Source organism: Pseudorca crassidens, chromosome 15 (assembly GCF_039906515.1).
Source record: "Pseudorca crassidens isolate mPseCra1 chromosome 15, mPseCra1.hap1, whole genome shotgun sequence".
NCBI classification, from domain to species: domain Eukaryota; kingdom Metazoa; phylum Chordata; class Mammalia; order Artiodactyla; family Delphinidae; genus Pseudorca; species Pseudorca crassidens.
In genome coordinates, this window is record NC_090310.1 from 22,743,990 (window position 1) to 22,758,973 (window position 14,984).

General features: G+C 47.7%; 2 protein-coding genes across 3 annotated transcripts in view; one reads left to right on the plus strand and one right to left on the minus strand.

Moving 5' to 3' along the window:
• The window catches only part of GPRC5B (G protein-coupled receptor class C group 5 member B), a 38,073-nt gene that overhangs the window by 14,998 nt on the left and 8,091 nt on the right, over nucleotides 1-14,984 (plus strand). The window contains exons 3-4 of one of the 2 annotated variants that reach the window (XM_067706501.1): nucleotides 2,581-2,690; nucleotides 4,052-5,659. In XM_067706501.1, coding sequence (XP_067562602.1) covers nucleotides 2,581-2,690; nucleotides 4,052-4,096 — 155 coding nt within the window. In that variant the 3' untranslated portion in view covers nucleotides 4,097-5,659. Of the gene's footprint in view, nucleotides 1-2,580; nucleotides 2,691-4,051; nucleotides 5,660-14,984 lie in introns of those variants that run through there. The other variant, XM_067706502.1, reaches the window with a different exon arrangement.
• IQCK (IQ motif containing K) overlaps nucleotides 7,267-14,984 on the minus strand; it is a 125,704-nt gene continuing 117,986 nt past the window's right edge. Inside the window, exon 9 of the mRNA XM_067706500.1 lies at nucleotides 7,267-8,114. Coding sequence (XP_067562601.1) covers nucleotides 8,059-8,114 — 56 coding nt within the window. The 3' untranslated portion in view covers nucleotides 7,267-8,058. The remainder of the gene's footprint in view (nucleotides 8,115-14,984) is intronic.

Sequence of the window (14,984 nt, forward strand, 5' to 3'; positions counted from 1 at the left end):
GACAAGATTTGGTCTCTCTCCAGCTCTTGGCTCTGTTAGAATCCTGGCAGCACACGGCTCTAGGCTTACACAGAGTCCCAGCAGAAAAGAGGAACATTTCCCAGGATGCTTGAGGAACAATCCCAGAATTAGCTCTGACTGGACCTGATTGGCCAGGCCCCAATTATATGCCCACCTCAAGGCCAGGGAAGGAGACAGTTGTAGCCAGTACTCAGGACCTAGAATGTGGGAGGGATGTTTACCAGAGGAGAACAGCAGATAACCACTACACAGAGGGATCCCTGGGCCAAGGCATCCCACAGATGGCCTGTAGAGTCTAGCCTTTGTTTTTTGAAGAGAATGGTTTAGAGCCAGATCCCCCCACCATAGCCGGCAGGGTCTCTGCATTATGAGGAAAGCTGTGCTGTTTGGTTTTCCCTCTCTTTCAAGGAGGTCTCGGCTAGGAATTGGGACTAGTGAGGGTCCATGGACTCTGTCCCCTGGTCCACTTCTCTACTTCCCAGGAAGGTCATCTTCTTGTCAGCCTGTGCATGGGAGCTGTTGAAGGCTTGGAGATGCTAAAGCAAAGAGTCTGTTTTGGAACATGCATTCCCCACCCTGCCTTGGTTCAGTCTGGGCTGAGTTGCCCCTAATGCAGGGGTCCCCAACCCCCAGGCCGCAGACTGGTAGTGGTCCTTAGCAGTCTGTGGCCTATTAGGAACAGCAGCAGGCGAGCGAGCAAAGCTTCATCTGCCGCTCCCCATCGCTCCCCATCGCTCCCCATCCCTCCCCATCTCTCCCCATCACTCCCCATCTCTCTCCATCACTCCCCATCGCTCCCCAACGCTCCCTATCGCTCTTCATCCCCATCGCTCCCCATCGTGCCCCATCTCTCCCCATCGCTCCCCATCTCTCCCCATCGCTCCCCATCGCTCCCCATCCCTCCCCATCGCTCCCCATCGCTCCCCATCTCTCCCCATCGCTCCCCATCTCTCCCCATCCCTCCCCATCGCTCCCCATCCCTCCCCATCGCTCCCCATCGCTCCCCATCGCTCCCCATCTCTCCCCATCGCTCCCCAACGCTCGAATTACCATCTGAACCATCCCCCCACCTCCAGCCCCGCTCCGGCCCCTACCCTGCCCCCAGTCCCTGGAAAAATTGTCTTCCATGAAACCGGTCCCTAGTGCCAAAAGGTTGGGGACCGCTGCCCTAATGTCACTTCAATTCAGATTGCTGCTAAGTAGCTAAATGTGGTTAAAAACAAAGTATCTGGAGCCAGAATAGTGTGATGGTCAAGAACACAGATTCTCTCTGCTTGGGTTCAAATGCTGGTTCTTACCAGCTGTGTGACCTTAGGCAAGTTACCTAATCCCTCTGTGCCCCGTGTAAAATGGCATCTCACAATTGAGAAAGACTTTTGTTTTGTTTTGATTTTTTTATAGTGCTTCTTGTTTCTGTTATTTCTTAATGGACTATTTTTTAGAGCAGTTTTAGGTACAGAAAATTTGAACAGGAAGTACAGGGAATTCCTGCCTGCCCCCTCCCCTGGTTTTCCCTATTATTAACAACTTTCATTAGTGTTACATTTGTCGCAGTGGATGAATCAATATTGATACATTATTATTAACTAAAGTCCATAATTAACATTTTAGAGGTCACTCTTTGTACAGTTCTACAGGTTTGGACAAATGCTTGATGTCATGTCTCCACCATTATAGTATCACCCAGAATAGTTCCAATGCCCTAAAAATTCCCTGTGCTCCCCCCAAACCTTTGGCAATCACTAATCTTTTCACTGTCTCTATAGTTTAGCCTTTTCCAGAATATTATAGTTGGAATCATACAGTAACTTTTTACAGCCTGGCTGCTTTCACTTAGTAATATACATTTCACGGTTCCACCACGTCTTTTTGTATCATCTGATTTTTCTTCACCAAAAAAAGGAAATTTAGATGTCTAAAAGTACACTGCAAATAAGAAACACCATTTACTCTCCTTTCAGAGGTAGAAAGTGATGACATATTTTGCTATCTTTGCTTCAGATCTCCCTTTTTTTCCTGTCTACAAATGACCCCACTCATGTGTCTGGGGCCCCTCTGTCCTCTTCCCCGTCACTTTTCCCTGAAGACGTCCGACCTCTACCATGTACTTGTGGTCCAGGGTCTCAGGGTTGCCCACCTCTGTGTGTATCCAGAAACCGTGTTGCACAGTGTGGTGTTGAACTTGTCAGGGATGGCACTCAGTAGTGAGGAGGTCTTTTGTCAGAAAACAACTTCCGAGGGATACAGGCGCTCCCGCATCACCCATGGCCCGCGGGGGCAGGGGAGGGCCGGGCGAGGCTCCACCCGGGGTCCCCTCCCTGAGAGCCGCCTGCGCCCTGGATTCTGCAAACTCCCCAACCCCACTGAGACGGGTCAGGCTCCAAGAGAGCCAGAGAACAAAGCGCCTTTGTGACTTTTGTTTTGAATCTGGCTTGTGACAAAGGGGAGGGGTGGGGGGGGGGGTGTGCCTGGAGCGTGGTGTTGATGCAGGGGAAGAAAACAAAATTCAAAATTGTGTCTTCTTTTTTTTTTGGTGTTGCCTTTCCTTCCCTCCCTCAGCTCTCCGAACAGGATTTCGCAATGGCAGCTTGGGAAACAGACCCAGCGCTCCATTCAGAAGTAACGTGTATCAGCCAACTGAGATGGCCGTTGTGCTCAACGGGGGGACTGTAAGTATCAGGAGGTGATGTTTGGCAGGAAGCCTAGGAGTGGTCAGTGTTGGGGGGCAGCTTTGATGGGGACACACCGCTCTGCGGAGGCCGCTTACAGGGCTGCAAAGACAGCGGCTCACGTCGACACCCCTCGCAGCTAGGATGCATGCAGTGCTTCCATTTTTCTCCTTTCCTCTCGACCCCCTTTCTCCATGCACGGAACATCCACCTGTACTTAGCTGACCGTTTGTAGATTCGTTTGAAAGAGTCCCTGTTTCTTGGGGCTCTTGCACCCAGTGAATTAATTCTCTGGTTTTCATTATGCAGAAGGTGCCCCCGTCCATGCTGTCCTTCAGAAGTGACTTTTAGGAAAAGCCCAGTCACGAAACCCTGGCAGATTTTGCTAGCATCCAACCTAGTTGAGCTCTCTGTCCCCTGCTCCCTGCCTGCACACCGTGCCCCAGCTGCGTACTGGGTTCCAACTTCTTAAAACATTTCTGAAGAAACTGAAGTGATTATCATTTCTCTCCCGCGAACACAAAAACAGGTTTACTATCTGATGCCAAACAGACCTTCAGCAGAATTGTCACCATTTACATTTTGCCTCCGTGGACTTACATCATTTTCTTTCTCTGGCAATCTAAAAGCTCACTCTCATTCCCACATTTAATTTCCAAACATAGCTACATGCTTCTTTCAGAAACAACACATGAGCCAGTTTACACGTGTAAATTGGATTTCCATTCTTTATATCATGTGCCAATTCCATAACTCCACCTGGACTTCTTTGTTTTTAATGTGAGTCAGGGATGGTCTCTGATCTCTGGAGGGAACTTTGGTTTTCCTGGCCTTCAGATGGGATGTGATGCATCAGTTTGCATTGGCGTGGAATGGGCTCAAAGCAAGCGGGCTCACGGATTGCGTTTGTGAAGACCCCCAGCCATCCACTGGCCTGTTTATTGTTGGGCACTAAGAAAAGCCTAAGTTTCAAGCATTTGGCCTGTGTGTTTTAATAAATTTAGTTAGAAAATAGCCCCATCAGTCATTCTTATCATTCTGATAAACCTTCTGATCAGTCATTCTTCAGCCCCCCTGGTCTGGTCAAGGCCAGTGTGCATAAAAACACCCTGGATTTAGAAAGTGAGGTGGGGTTCTGGGTAAAGAAACATATTTGTTCAGGTTCATGATTACAGAAAAGGGCAGATGGCCTTCCCCAGAATGGAGCGTCCTACATAACACATAGTGGTTGCTGCCTTTCCTGGGAATTATTCAGCCCAGAAAAGACAAGGTAACTTATCTATGGTACGTTGTTAACAAACTGGTTTCTGACGTTGACGTTGCAAAGCACGGAGTTCTTAGTGTGTTATTCCTGTTTCCAGATCCCAACTGCTCCGCCAAGTTACGCTGGAAGACACCTCTGGTGAAAGACTTTTAAGTTCCAGAGAATAAGAATCTCTCTTACCGATTTTATTCCCTGGCTGTGTCTTTCTTGAGGGAGAAATCAGTAACAGTAGCTGAACAAGGCCGCCTCGCAGCCAGGAGATTTGGAAATCCTAGACAAGGGGATTTTGTGTAAATGTGAACACTGCTGAACTGAAAAGCTAACACCGACTGCCCTCCCCTCCCCTGACACACACACACACACACACACACACACACACACACACACACCCCTACACACACACACACACACACACACAAACACACACACACACACCCCTAATACCAAACCAACCTCAAACCCTGCAAACTAAAGCAAAGCTAATTGCAATAGGATTAGGCTCACTCGAACATGTGGCTGAGAAGACTGTTTCATCCTCTGGGTATAGAACAGAACCAAGTTCACAGCCAGTGGGCCGGGCTGATGTTGGTTGAACATGGAGATCCCACACCATCGCCCCTCCCCAGCAAGTGCTGGACCTCAGGCAGCCTCTTGGAGATGACCATGTCACTGAGGAGGATGAATTGTGGCTTTCCCACAGGCCTGCCTCTTGGTTTTCACATTTCAGGGGGGTCAGGAGCAGTTAAGGAGATTGTGAGTGTGATTCCGAGGCGAGGCCCAACCGAATCATGGGGAGAGCTTTAAAAGCAGTGGTGGAGGGAGCCTGCCACGTGCCAAAGAAGAAAAGGCTGTCTGGGAGTTGAAGGGACCATCACTTAGGAAGCGGCCGCCAGCCACTGTTCCTTCTCTGGGCCTCTTGCTCTGCCGTCGATGGCAGGAAGCGAGCATGCCTCCTTCTGCGGGGCAGCTTCTGGCTGGGGCAGCCGTCTCTCCCCTGATCACCTCTCCCTCTTCCCTCCTCGTGAGTGTTCCTCCAGCCCTTCCCCAGCTCCATCCCCACGTCCATTTCAGAAGCTCAGATGGGACCACCAGCTCAGAGTGCACTAGCTTGGCCAGAGGCCAATGCCACCGCAGATTTCCCATGATGCTGTCACCCGGCAGGGGTGCCCCAGCGTGGAGAGGTAACGCCCGCTGCCTAGCAAGCAGTGAGTTCTTGGGTCTTCTATGCGGATGTAGTGAAAGGTCCAGGGTGGGGTGAAGCACGTGAGGGTTTCTTGCTGCTTTGGGAGGGTATGGGGGACATTTTTGTCTTGGTTTTCTGCAAGTTCCATGAAAATGGTTCTCTTCAAAGCCCATTGTTTCTGTCATGATTTCCGTCTGTCCTCAGCAAGTCATTCCTTTATTTGGCATTTCCAACATCTCGGCCATTAAAAGCCCCATGTTCTCTGCACTGTTTGGCCAGTATAATCGCTAGCAATGATTCAAAGCAAAGAGTTTTAACCTGACGGCATGGAATGTATAAATGAGGGTGGGTCCTTTTGCATATACTCTAATCACTGTATTGCTTTTTTCTATAAAACCAACCCATAAGCCTTTAACCTTTAAAGAAAATGAAAAAGGTTAGTGTTTGGGGGGAAACTGACCTCTTCATAAGCCGTTATGTCTGAGCTGAGTATGTTTTAATAAACCTTCTGATTTTTCTCGAGGCCCTAGTCTGCTGTGTCCCATCCTCTCCCTCCCCTGCCCGCATCCTTGTAGAGCACCGGGGTAGCGAGGCCAATCTGGCCACCCCTGTGTAGCCCTCCTTCAGATTAGCGCATTTCCGTGGGTTGCCAGCATGGGGAAGAGGGAGCATGGCGCCAGAATGCCGCCCCCTACCTGACCTTCGGGAAGCGCCCGCCCGCCCCACCCCCGGAGCACGTGCTTGCTTCTAGGGAGAGAATCCCATCCCAGCCCTCTGTGCCAGGAGGGTCACTGGGTGGACTGGAACTTGGAGTATGGGGGCGGGGGGTGGACGGAGAGAAGCTAGGACCCGGGGTGGAGGCAGATGCGTGCAGACCCAGCATTCTGAACGTCACAGAAATCTCTGAACACCTCGGTCCCATCTGGTGAAAAACGGCCGCGTTACATGTTCTCGTGCTGGGAAACGGTCGCTCACTCACACTCCCTGGAGTCCTTCAGAGCTCTCTGATCCCATCAGTGACTCAGGCTGCAAGAGCTCCCCTTGCAGAGGGGAGAGCAAACACGGTCATGTCCTCTCTAAGTTCTTGGCGGTCCAGGCGTGTCAGGTGGCGCAGCATAGATGGCTACAAGCGGAAAGGAACGTTTCACCACCGTAGAAATGGAACCGGCTTTGAGCCACAGGAAACCTCACTTATTGAGACCTTTTTCTTTCCTTTTCTTTTTAAATCTCTGATAGTTTTTGCACTTCTGGGTTTTATTTTATTTTGGCTTTGAGGTCAAGAGTGGGCTGAATGCTCTCCCAGTGAGGGGTGGAGACAGGGAGTGAGGGGAGAGGGCAGAGAACTGTTCTTACAATGGCTTCACCTGAACGGTGCGAAGAGACATCTTTGCCAAGAGACTGTGGCAGCCAGCTGCCCCCACGGAGTGAAGTTTAAATACAAAATTAAGTGGCACCTCTGTTTAAGGTCTGTTTATGTAAACAAGACATTGGGGGAAGATGACCTGGAAGGAGAGCCTGTGTGATCAAAACACCTAATTGTAAGCACAAATCTTTCCAGGTCCAGTTGTCAAACTCACCTTGGGACTATAAGAGCCACTCTTTCCCCTCTAATGGAAAACGGTCATTCTGTGCTGGATTCCCCCCCCCCCGGAGATGGAGTGGAGGGAGGGAGGCAATCGGCCCCAAGAATTGACAAACCGGGAAGTTCTGTGTGTCTCAAGGGTTGCAGATTTGGTTGTTGAAAGCTGGGGAGTCACTGTTCTAGCACAGATTCTGTTCAGGGCCCACAGAACGTGGGCAAAGTGGCAGGGGTCTTCCTGGTTAGGCAAGGCTGAGTTGAATCCTGAACCGAAAGGGAGCATTGTGGCTTTTATAATCCAATGATGCAATGATTATACCAGCTTACAAGGAGTTCTCAGCAGGTGCTTTTTATTCATCGATAAAGAGCTAAGGCTCATTTTTGATAGATAATATATATTTATTAAGTGTATTAATGTGTGTTTTATAATGTACCTTTATCCTCCCCTGGCTGACTGTTGCATACTTTAAAAAAATCGTTAAAGAACTTTCAGGACAATCAATGTGTACCATAAACGACTGTATATAAATATTACGAATTTAAAAGACTGTAAAGCACGGGCAGATAGGTTTTATTTTCCAAATGCTGTTCTTAACACAAAAAATAAAGGCTTTACTATTTACTTAAGACGTGTGGTAGCTTGTCAAAACAACCCAATACAACTGCTTGGCTTTCAGATCTGCCTGGAGGCTAAGTCCGTGGCATTTTGAATGGGAAAATCCTGGTTAGCAGCAAACTGCAGAACAACTGAGGGTAATAAGTCAGTTTACCCATAAAATGAGGAATCTCTATAATGCTTTGGGGCCTAGACAACAAAAATTCTTTATCTTTATTGTTGTCTGCGTTTAAGTGTCTTATCTTGATGCGGTCAAAGTTAAGGGTCAGTCTCCTTGGGAAATGATCACAGGCAATAATGACTTTTTTATGAAAAGAGTACTCACTGGATAAACTTAAAACCCACTGCAGAGGTTTGGGACTTTATTTTAAATATGGATCTTTGCAAAGGTGGCCAAAACTGGGAAACTGGTAACTAGAGAAAACTTCAACATCTCTTGGAATCAGAGTTCATGGTACATTTTAGCAGTGGTTGGTATAGAAGAATACTCCTGAAGCACTGAGGAAATATATGGATGAAAGAATAAAATTGGGGGATAATGCAGAAAGTTAAAACTAGTACTTTCTTATGATAAACTATTTGCACTAAAACACGTTTGCAACGAAAGATTCTTATCCGAATGCACCAAATCTAGTTGTTCAAGAAAGCACAATAGAGGAAGCATAACCTGAACATTTTCCTCAAGTGGAGTAACTGGAGCAAAGAGGGGAAAGGTATCGACAGCTGTTAAGGTTGCGGAGTCTTAGCTGTAGCCTCTTCCTCATCCTCCATTTTGCATTTTACTGCAAAGAAATGAAAGAGAAAGTCAGGGTCCATTTACAAGCCTAGACAGACTTGGCTTCTGGAAACTGCAGACTTCGATACACAGAAGTCAGTTGCTTCGAAACCCACTGAGCGACTGCGATGGTTCTGGTCCCGTGGATCTATGGGGAAGAACACAGGGCCTTTGTCCTCCACCGGCAGCACCTGAAGTTTCAAAGCCACTTCATGTAACGTTCACGGCCATTCTGAGTTCAGTTCAGAAGAAGGTCAAAAGTATGCTTTGCAGGTCGGGGGCCCTGAAGGAAGGAAGTTTTACTAAAGATGATGACAGATTCGAGGCTCTTGACTCGACTGAATCTGTCACCATTCACCCTGTTCCCCCCACACCCAAAATTAAAAGCTCAGGACAGCACTGGGGTCAGTTCGAGGCCAGAGGAGAATCTTTTCTAGTCTTTTATGGTCCGGACAAGAATGTAATCCGGGTGATTTCCTGAGTCGGCCAAACAGGAAAGTTAGCTGAACGCAGAGCACTCCACTATTTGTAAGGGTAATTGTCCCAATAGATAAAAGCCCCTTCCGCCAAATATATGGAAACCCAGTCCCCTGGTGGGTGGGAGATCCATTTGGAAAGACCCTCTCTTTTTAATAAATCTTCGCTTCTAGTGTCCAAGTTAATGCCTGAAGGGTTATTCAGAGCAAGGCTGCAGGCTCTGGTCATGCTTGAAGAGCAGTGTTCGTGTAGAAAGGGTGTTGGGGGTTGGTACTGTGTAGAGCAGAGGTTTCGGTCGAGCCTGAACTCCCAGTGGCTGAGGGCACACGCTGGCCATGGACCCCATCACACGCAGTGCAGTGGACTAAACAGGCTAGCCCAGCAGTCTTCAGGCTGGCGCTACACAAAGACTTCCCAAGGGTTCTTGGTCATGGTTTATTCAAAGACAGTTTCCAAATCTTGGCTTTCTTGCGTGGACTTGCAGTTGCTCATTTCCCTTTCCTACCTCTCCCCATCCTGGCATTACCCAGGGTGTAAAAAATCCCCAGGTGCCAAACAAGGACGCAATTTGAAATGCTGGCGTCCCCAGAGTCTCCTTTACTTTCTATACTTAATAACTATCAAATTTTAGAATGTATTTAGTTGGCTTTGTGAACTAGTATTGTATTAATAACTCAAACCAGAAAAATATTTTCAATACCAGGAGCCTGTGGTCACAGGAAAATTAATTTTTTTTCAATGTGTACTATTTTTGTTCCATATATATAGAAGCTGTACAGGTAACTACAGTGAAGACCCTGTATGCCTCTAGGCCTATTGATGATGACAGTGCATGAGCGAGGATGGTCCACACCTAGGAGGTGCTCTCCCAGTATCCTGCTGGCCCACGATGTAATCTAGGATATGAATGTTTAGCAACAGGCTGGGGTGGCGGAGTTCTGATTTGTAGCGTTTGCCGGTTTCCATGTCTGATTTCAAGCTACCAGCCTGACGACATAAGACAGAGGTAGGAAGAGGCGCACACAACCAGATGGAGCAGCTCAGCACAGGGCTGTTCTAGTTCCCCACGGGGAGGTTGCAGGGAAACCCAGGCGCATGATGGTTTTCCACGTGTGGTTCGGGGACCAGCAATGTTTGCATCACTGGGAACCTACTAGAAATGCACATCCAGGCCCCCCGCCACAGACCTATAGAATCAAAAACTGGGGGTGGAGCCCAGCCATCAGTATTCTTAACAAGCCCCCCCCGCCCCGCCCCGGTGATTCTGATGGACACTAGATAAAGTTGAGACCCACTGACTACTGGTTTTTTATGCTGGCTGCGTTTAAGAATTACCTAGGTAGCTTCTGAAACCTGTTGGTACCTGGATCTCGCCCCAGACATTCTGATGTAATTGGTCTGGGGCCCGGGCATCAGTATTTATTCAAAGCTGTGTGTTGCTAAGATTCAGGGTCAAGAATCTTTCTTGCTAAGGGTCAAGAAACCCAAACCGTGGTTGGAGTCCCTTAAGGAAACGTGAATGCAGAGACCCTCAGAGCAGTTCACAGGAGTCTCAAGGTCTCAAAACTTAAGCCATTTGAATGACATTCTCTCTGGCCTACAACTGGCAGACAGACACTTAAGGGTACTGGTAGCGTGGAAGGAAAGAGGAATTGGCTGATGGGAGGAGTTCCCAAGCCTTGGGTTTTCTTTAGTTCCTCAACCCTGCTGGAAGGAAGAATTCACCTGCATGCCTTTCCTTTGTCCAATCCTGTCATGCCTTGAGATCCTCCTCCCCACACCTAGATTTTGACCTTGCCTGGGAAAAAGCCCCTCTCTCTTTCAGATCATTATACAAAAGTCTCGAAGGAGGAGAGTAGAAAGGGATGCTGGGGACACTCCTTCAAGTTGGAGAGTCAAGACACTAACTAGAGTTGATGGACTGGAAGTAAAGGTGTTGTGAAGCCTCATGATGGAATCACCTGGAACTCTGAACACTCCTGGTGCCCAGCCCCACCCCAGCCAATCAAGTCGGAATCTCTGGAGGTGGGGACTGCCCACCGGTGCAAACACACTGGAAAACTGGCAATATTAAGTGAAATTGAGCATGTACATTCCCCACAATGCAGCGATTCCATTCCTGTATCCAGCCCCTGGAGAAGCCCTTGCACACGTTACTGGCAGACATCAGTGAGGATGTTCATGATAGCAGAAAACTGGAAACAGCCCAAAAATCCATCACCAGCTGACTGCATAAATAAATTGTGGTTTACTGGAACAGTGAGTACACAGCACTGAACCCGAACGAACCACAGCTACCCGTGTCTGCTTACCTTAGCTTATGGTATTGAAGAAAAAGATGCAAGGCACAGAATAATACATACAGTGTGACTCTATGGCTAGCAAATCTAAATGTAGAGGGTTGCATATAAAGATGAAGAGAATCTAAATAAAAGCAAGAGAACGATTATCACAGAAGTTAGGGTAAGTGGCTTCATGGTGGGAGGGGGAGCCTTAAAAGTGTTCACAGTGTTACACTTCCTTAACTGGTATGGTGGTTACCTGAGTGTTTGCTTTATAGCTATCTGTGTTTTATGGTCGCTATTATACGTTTATTTCATCTCCTCCCAAGAAAAGGTAAGAAGAAATAAAGATGGTTGTCTGTAACTTGAAACTACAAAGTCAACTAATTAAGGAACGGGAAAGAGCAATTTAACTCTTGGGAGGGGGGGATGGGATTTAAGTGAGCTAATTCTCATCTGTCACATCAGGAAATCAGGAGATAGTGTCTAAACTTTTCCCTAACCCTAACCACCCAGAGGAACAGCTCAGAGCTCAAAGTGACTACCATAGAAGAGGGTGACAGGGATGACGTTCATTCATCCTCCTGTTTTATCCTATATACCCGTAACCACGGGAACCATGTACAAGGATTACTTTGCTAAAAATTAAGAAGCAGATAACGTCTCTCCTTAGTGGTTTTTCTCCTCCAGGTCTCGGTGGAACCTTGCACAGGCAGGTTATTCAGTAGAAGGAAGGAGCAAGGGAAGAGGCAGTGGAGGGGAGCAGGCAGTGAGATGAAAGACCCCAGTTTCCACCTTAGTTTGGAGACATCACTGTGGTTGGCTTCCAGCACCAACACACGGCTGCCTCCATGGCCCTATGCTGTCCTGGTACCCCTTGGCGGACTGGTGCGGAGCCAGTTACGGAAGACCTTGAGAGAGAGGAAGATCCCAGAGTGATGCACCAGCCCTCCAGCTTCAGTTAAAGGCAGCGTGACAAGAAAGGTCTTGCATACTAGTGAGACCCGCTTACGCTCTCCTCCTCTCCACTGCCCCCCGCGCTCTCCTGTGTCACTCAGTGACAGAGCTGAGAACCCCAGACATGGCTAGAGAAGCTGCCTAAGACATAGGGAGGAAATTCAGGGACCACAGCGTCATCCAGCTACTCATTCAGTGTTGCCCAGATGTGGCCTCGGCACAAAGGACCAGCCGGGGCAAAAATACAGATTCCTGGGCCCTGCCTCAAACCTTGATAATCAGAATCTCGATGAGTGAGTGGGAATCAGCACCCACCACCTCTGCGCTTTGAGTGATCCTTCCGATGTGACAAGTTTGGGAAAGAGCGCTCTATCACTCAGCTATCACTCAGTGCCCGTTTCCTGAGGGCCCACTTCTGAGCGGGGCCCTGCCTCCTGAGGGCCCGGGAGGGGCGAGACCCGCAAAGTGCTCAGCACTGAGTCTGATCCAGAGAAGCACACACTACATATTAGCTATTACTATTTTCAGGGCACAGTCTTTGACCTCAAGAAGCTCACAGAGGGGGAGGCAGGAAAATTAACAGGGAATTAGAGATGCTTACACACCAAAGAGAGAAGCTGCTTCAGTAAATGTGACTCCATCACACAGATGGGTCCTGGGGTTACAAAGAGACTGGCTCACACCCTCAAGTCAGACAGATAGATAGATATTGCTTAAAATATATTTTTATCCAATTAGCACCCAGTTTTTAGGATTCCGGGTAAAAAGACAACACTTCTATGGTACTTATTGGGCGCTTCGCGCATATGAAGTGGCAGTGAGGTGCGTGCTGTTATTTTCCCCGATGACCGTACAGATGAGGAGACAGGCACGCAGGTTAGGTAAGGAGCCTGGGGTCACACTGTGGGCTGTCCGGCTCCTGCATTCATGCCCTTAACCTCCACAGGGTCGCGGTCTCTCTCCCCAGGGAGATGAAGATTTCTGTAATGAAGATGCAACAAAAGGTGCTGCTCCCACATCTCTTCCCACAGAGACAGTTTAGGAACGACCAAAACGCCCAACACCTGTGGGATGAGTCGATCCCTGATAATTTATAAACTTGATAAAATAGGATGAAACCATTCAAAATGTGCTCTTGCAAAGTTTGAAGGAACAAGGAGTCCTGCCAAGAGCAAACGACAGTGGAATTTACAAAATTCCTATAAATTTTGATGATGCAAATTTTAAATTGCTCCATTCCAAAAGTGAACAGTGTCTCCAAGGGGGACACTGTGGCTTCTGTCTGGTGGTGTTGAAAGCCAACAAAGCTGATGGCTCCAAAGGTAAAGTGGAAGCCAGGTTCTTTCACTCAGTCATCTCTGCCCTTGTTTTCCCTCTTGCTTTTCTGAAAAAAAAGTTTATTTTTCTTGAAAACAAGTGATTCCCATTTTATGTTTAGTCCTGAGTGAGATGTTCATAATACATCCTTTAAATGTGACTACCCTGTAAAAAATAAAATTACACTCACAACTAAGTGGTGGCCCAGCATTTCAACTCTTAAAAAAACTAAATATAGATAAAACGATTAAAAAGAAATGGGTGAATTTTTGTTTTCCCAAATGTCTACCGTCCACGTGCATCGCTATACCATTGGGGAAAACTTTCTAAAAGAATTACCAGAAAATATACCAGACAGAAGATAAACAGACTGTCAGGGCATCAACGTGTACACGGTGTTACTGCGGTCAGGCAGACCGCAGAGGTGGGGAGAGGCAGGGAGGAGGAGAGGTCGGGAGCTGGGGAGTCCCAGGGGAGCTGGCCTCCCAGTATCAGCAGACCCACTGTTGGGAGACCCCAGGGAGAGATCCACTCAAGGGTGAAGTTGCCTTAGTAGAGGTGACCACTGAAAAAATATTAATGAAATGTATGCTAGGAACAGTTTCTGATTGGGGAATTGGTAGAAAAGTAATGTTTCCCCCTCAGTTTGCTTGCTCACAGAAGGGTAGCCTTTGGTGTCAAGCAGACCCAGTGTTCAAATCCTGGCTCTGCCATCTGCTAGCTGGGTGACCCCAGCCCCAACCCCATTTCCTCGTTTGAACTAAGTAAAATAATCTCGACCTCACGGAGTCCTTATGCGATTAGGGAGATAATGTACCGAATGTGCCCAGTGCAGGGACTGGTACGTTGTAGGTATTCAACAAATGTGACTTCTTTTCCCCTGAGTGGCCTGTAGAAATACAGGCTGAAATCAGGCTGAAATGCGGCTAAAGAGTTCACTTAGCATCTTTTAAAACTTATAACATGCCACTCATCATCTGAACGTTAGTTAGTTATCTTGCAAGCTCAGCTATCAAACATGGCCAAGGATCTGAAAGTAAGCAGAAGAAGCCAGTGTAGATGTTTTGGAATGTGTGCCCCAAACTCTGGTGTTTCAGTTGCAGGAGTGTCTCTGAGACCTCTCTCGGAGCGTGTGTGTCCATCCTTAAAGCGTAATTCGGGCAAGCTGAGCTACCAGATTTCCTCAGAGCATAACTGAGTTTAGAAATGAATTTGTGTCCCAATGGCTGGTAAGCACCACAAAGGTGTGCATCACAGAAATTAAAGCCACAGTGAGACCCCTACACACCCACCAGGATGATTACAACGAAAAAGACTCATCATACTAAGTGTCGGTGAGGATGCAGGACAACTTAATGCTCAGGCATCGGTAGTGGGGATGGGAAACAGTGCCAACACTTTAGCAAATGATTTGGCAGGATCTTGCCAAATTAAGTATTATGTATATACTCTCAGGCCCATCAGTTCCACTCCTGGCTAATCCTCAAATGAAGTGAGTTTACATCCACCAAAAAACATATACAAGAATGTTCATAAAAACTGGATACAACCCAAGTGTCCATCAATAAGAGACATACACATTGTGATACTATTCACAGGAAAGCATACTACACATCAGTGAAAAAGAGGAAACTACTGCTGCCCTCAACAGTTTGGTTGACTCTCCCAGATGTAACAGCCAGCAAAAGAAGCCAGGCACAGAGTCCATACTCTTTCCATTTATGTGAAGTTTGAGAATAAGCAAAACTATTCTGTGGTGACCCTTCTTCATCCTGATCCAGGTGCTGGTTACGTGGTGTGTGTATACAGAGAAGTTCACTGTGCTGTACACTTAGGACTAGGGC